Source organism: Oncorhynchus tshawytscha, linkage group LG12 (genome assembly GCF_018296145.1).
Source record: "Oncorhynchus tshawytscha isolate Ot180627B linkage group LG12, Otsh_v2.0, whole genome shotgun sequence".
NCBI lineage: Eukaryota > Metazoa > Chordata > Actinopteri > Salmoniformes > Salmonidae > Oncorhynchus > Oncorhynchus tshawytscha.
Window position 1 is genome coordinate 16,487,434 of NC_056440.1, and position 4,612 is coordinate 16,492,045.

The 4,612-nt window shown below is 44.3% G+C and overlaps 1 protein-coding gene across 1 annotated transcript; it reads right to left on the reverse strand.

The window, feature by feature from the left end:
* Window positions 1-1,476: 1,476 nt before the first annotated feature.
* LOC112263967 (growth arrest and DNA damage-inducible protein GADD45 gamma) lies at window positions 1,477-3,763 on the reverse strand. The gene is made up of 4 exons (XM_024440589.2): window positions 3,027-3,763; window positions 2,796-2,897; window positions 2,459-2,669; window positions 1,477-2,244 (listed from the first exon to the last, which is right to left on the reverse strand). Exons 1-4 carry the CDS (start codon window positions 3,083-3,085, stop codon window positions 2,131-2,133), a joined length of 486 nt encoding a protein of 161 aa, XP_024296357.1. The 5' UTR covers window positions 3,086-3,763; the 3' UTR covers window positions 1,477-2,130.
* Window positions 3,764-4,612: the final 849 nt, after the last annotated feature.

The following is a 4,612-nucleotide window of genomic DNA, read 5'->3' on the forward strand; positions in this document are numbered from 1 at the left end:
CTCTCCATCTCTGTTTTACTTTCTCTTCATTTCCCTTCTCCATCTAGCACAGATTTCAGCATAGACATTCAGTATGTGTCTATCTTAAAGGGTGCCTGTTGCTGCAGGGGGTTTAGTGGAACAAAACGGAAAGCAGCACGAGGAGGGAGCCTTTTAGTAAACCACAAAAACAGCCTGTCTGTCTGTTCTCCAGCTGGAGCTCTATATTCCAGCCAACAGACACTTCTTCCCCACACTGACCACATGATGCACCTGTAAAAAGAGGAGGTAAACAGACACATTTTTCTTCCGTTTCTCCACTCAGCCAACAACAGTAGCAGTGATCCTTTGTTTTCATTTAAACTTGAAAGGTCTTGTTAAGATACTGTCTAATTTCCAAGAAAGGTAGCTTATTCTCCTTGGATCTAACATTTCATTAAAGGCAATCGTATACGGCCCCATCTAAACTGGGTCAGGGAGCTTTCCAACAGTAATCAATGAAATGCTACTAGCCAAGGCAATTCTGTTTACCTAGCATATAATGCGAAATAGCCAGACTCTTTGATGTGGAACATTGTTTAGCGTGAGCACAAGCCCACACCTCAACTACCTTTCCTGTGACCGCCTGGCCTGCTTTCCAAGTAACAAGCCCCAATCGTGACTCTAAATACCATTTCCTGTCATTTCAAGGTGTGTGTTTTACTGGAACAACGTGCTGATTACTCAGAGCTACACTCACTTTCCCTCTTGAAAAAGTTTGAATCTTTCCTTGATTTCATTTTTCTTTTGCAATAGCTATAGCGTCTGTGAAACCTGTCACTCAGGATGTACAAGTGTGCGTTGCTATTTCCTAAAAGCATTCAATCCCTGTCAGTTATAGATAGTGTTTGCAAGTTAACTACATGATTTCTTCACAAAATCCAGTTTGCATACTTTCCTGGACACACAATACTCCCCAGCCACACACATACGCACCACCAGCCCCTCGCTGACAGTGCAGAAGCCATGCTCTAGAGACAAAAGAGAGGCCCGGGCCCAAGCCCCTTTCCCCCAGCCCTCTAGCCCCCCAGCCCGCTGGCCCCCAGCTCTGGTTCCTGGCTCTGGCGGTTGTGCAAGCTGTCACAGTAAGCAGCTGGTAAATGGGATGGGAAAGTCTGAAAGTCTGTCTGAAAAAGCACGTATCTGAACTGCTATTGTGTTGCAACCGTGCTCCCTTACTCCCTCCCTCTACCATTCTTACCCTCTCCTTCTGTTACTCTCTCTCTCTCTGTCACCCCACCCCCTTCCCCTCTCTCTCTCTTTCTTGCTTTCTTTGCTGCAGCCTGGGGTTCTTTGTGCCACACTTCCTGCCTCAGCTATCTCTGTCCAATCAGAAGCCACTCTGCAGCAGGTTCATCCTATCAGATTCCACTCTATCAGAGACTGGGTTCAATGAGTGCAAACTGCTCATCCCTGGTGATGACTGCACAGGACAATAACTTTTGCACAGAACTTGAGTAAAGTTTAAAGCATTTATTAAGAAATTGTGTAAAATGCTTTTACAGTTTCATAACAAACAGAACAACGTTGCATGTGTTTTTGCATCATTTGACAGCAAAAATAATAAAGAAAATAATAATGTTAAGAAAATGAATGTGAGTTTCAATCCGAGCATTGCCCATTGGCTTTGGAAAAGTCCAATATGTTCCTTTCTCTTGTGTTATTCACCTTCTTTCACGTGTCTTTCTGCCACCACCTTACATCCAATCATGTTACACATTTTCACTCATCCGTTTCTTCTCCCTTCTCTTTCTTTCTCTGACCATCTCCTCAGTTCACCCCTTACCATTGGCCCTTGTCAGAGCAGCTATAGGATCATGATCTATGTACTGCAGAGTCCAGTCCAGTTCAACTCCTCACCCTGGTCCAGGCTTTAATGACATGACATGGGCCCAGTCCACATACACCTGAGCCAGTCCACATGTGAGCCCTGACCCCTCCACGGGGTAATCCAGAAACTGCACTGCCATCCCAGACTGCACATTGAGTCCTGGGTTACAGCCACAGCCGTGTATTCCAATAGGCAGACTTCAAACCATGAGGTTCGGGTCATTTTATGCTCTCTTCATCATCTTCATCATCAACAAATGAAGCATGCAGAGGGTTGGTTGTTCAGCGTTCAGGGAGAGTGATGGTGGGAACCCAGTCATACACACTGCGGCTCTCCTCACAAAAGAGATGCAGTTTGTCCAGAGCAGGGTCTTTCCATGACTCAGCACCAGGGCTCTGTGAGAAAGAGAGATGATTAGAATCATGACAATGACATCAGATAGACAGCTAAACTATATAATATCGAATTAGATTGAATGATTGACATTATGATTGCATTGACAGATTGCGTTGACAGCGCACAGGGTGACTGTTATATGCAATAACTATGCGCATGGGGAAAATATGCTGACTGGATGACTCGTGATCAAACCGGTAGATCAGGACGTACCGTGACAAGAATGCAATGTGCGTCCTTGGGTTCGCCGGCCTCTTCTGTGCCCACGAGTTCAGCCAGGCGCTCGATATCGTTAACGCGTACCACGTTTATGTCGTTATCGAAGCAGAAAGCCTGGATGAGGGTGAAGTGGATCTGGAGAGCGATGTCGCATTCGTACTCCTCGTCTGTCGCCAGAACGCAGAATGCCACATTGTCTGGATCACTGTTGGCATAAACAATATTAGCTGTTTAGAAGCCGGTCCTATGCAATTGTAGACTTGGCTATGTAGCATATCTGAGCATGAATAATTATTCTGCATGACATATAAAACAAAAGGAGTGTACTTACACATTCATAATTTTGGCAGACTCATAGACTCCAACGGTAAGGTAGTCCTGCTTCTTTGCAGACACCAACAACTCCTCCAGGGCTGTGCCTGCACTTTGCACTCTGAAGACGAAAAAAAGACACCGGTGTTATTATAAAGTCATTACATAGTAAGTAACACATTATCAAACATTTCCGACTACAGTAGCCTAGGTTTGCATTCGTATTAAGAATGTTAAAATGTGTATTTACCTATCTGTGGCGTCGAGTGCGCTCTCCTGTCCAAAGATCTCTTCTAGTTCCAGTGTCATGATTGTAATCCAAGTGTGTATCGGGATTGTTAAAGAATAGGCAGATATATACAGATCCGTTGTTCACCAGTAGTTCTTGCGTTATTCTGAGGTATGGCAGTGCTTCAATGCTTATATATCAGGTCAGCGGAATTTCTCGGCAAGAGGCGTGGTTTTCCCCTCCTGACTGTAGTGATGTGCTTTGGGTATGAGACGACTCCAACGTGTTACAGTAGCGTTTCTTGACGACCCCAAGTGGGGGTAGGATTACAAGAAATCTCCCCCACCTCACTCTTGGCTTGATGTCAACATCAGTACTGTGAAAAACTAAAAGTCCCCCTTTTCTATCGATTTGAAATCATATCACCGCAAAGAGCAACTAGCCTTGATGAGCTGTAACTGAATCAACCTTCTAACCTGTTATATTTTGTTGAGTTGTATAATTGTTATGCACTCCTTGGACATGTGTGCATTTGAGTGCCTCTCCGCCTTGTTTTATATGTGCAATGCTTTTACTTATGCAAATGGTCATGGACGATTTTTTTAACGATTGCACTAAAACCAAACGTTGTAAAGATGTTGATATAGGCTACTTACAGCAACTTCAAATATAAAAGGTATGCCATATCTAGTTCCACAAAGTTGTTCTTGGCTCCAAAGACAAATCTTAGCAGTGGCGCTTACTGAAAAATAAACGTTTTTTTTTCACTGGACAATGACAAGCCGAAGACAACAGCTTGCACCCGGCACACGCCTGTGTTTTGTTTCGCGTCTGAGGGAGCAAGCATATAATTGCCCTTCTTGGCGCGTGGCGATTTATCGCCAAGACAAAGGCGGCTCTGACAGAATAATAGGCGCGTGCCCCACCTGCCTCCTGTTCTTTCAAGATGAGGACGGGGGCTCGGTGGAGGCAGAGTGTGTGTGTGTTGTGTGTGTGGTGGGAGGCAACTGAAACCGATGCGGACAGATGCATGCGCTCATAAAGAGTGGTGCGGCCGCCCTTCACTTTTTATCATACTGAATGATTGTTTGATTGATACGTGTTACCTATCCACACTCTTTTCAGTAATCTATCAGAGATTGAATTAAGACTTGACAGGCCAATCTCACTGGCGCGCCAAAGTTCAGCATTAACAGCATGCTTGAAATTTAAAGGTAATTTCCGACATATGCAGCATTTACCGTGAATGCAGTCTCCGCTAATGCGGGAACATTTCCTGTAAATGTCAATCACGCTACAAAGCTGATAATCAGCATTGTGGATTGAATCGACCCCTAACTAGTAGCTCTGGCCTAAAGCACACTGAAATTGGAATGCAATTTAGGGCTAATCCTTTCGGGACTCCACTAGGGCTATTTTTATGTTTTCTTTATAAATATTAATTTAGCCTAACCTATTCATAGAGTGCATCGTCAGTTGTCTCTGCGATTGCCTCCAAACGCTTAGTCTACCAGAGGCTACAGGCCTACGCACATTTAGTCTGATTAGGCTTCTCAAACGCACACCAATAGAAAGTTAGATAATACATAGGATTATTTTATGGTTAT

Coding starts and splice junctions, on each gene's coding strand:
- LOC112263967 (XM_024440589.2), bottom strand. CDS start 3,085: ATGACACTGGAACTAGAAGAGATCTTTGGACAGGAGAGCGCACTCGAC. Junction 2,898..3,026: donor GCACTCGACGCCACAGATAG/GTAAATACACAT, acceptor TTTCGTCTTCAG/AGTGCAAAGTGCAGGCACAG. Junction 2,670..2,795: donor TCTGCCAAAATTATGAATGT/GTAAGTACACTC, acceptor TTATGCCAACAG/TGATCCAGACAATGTGGCAT.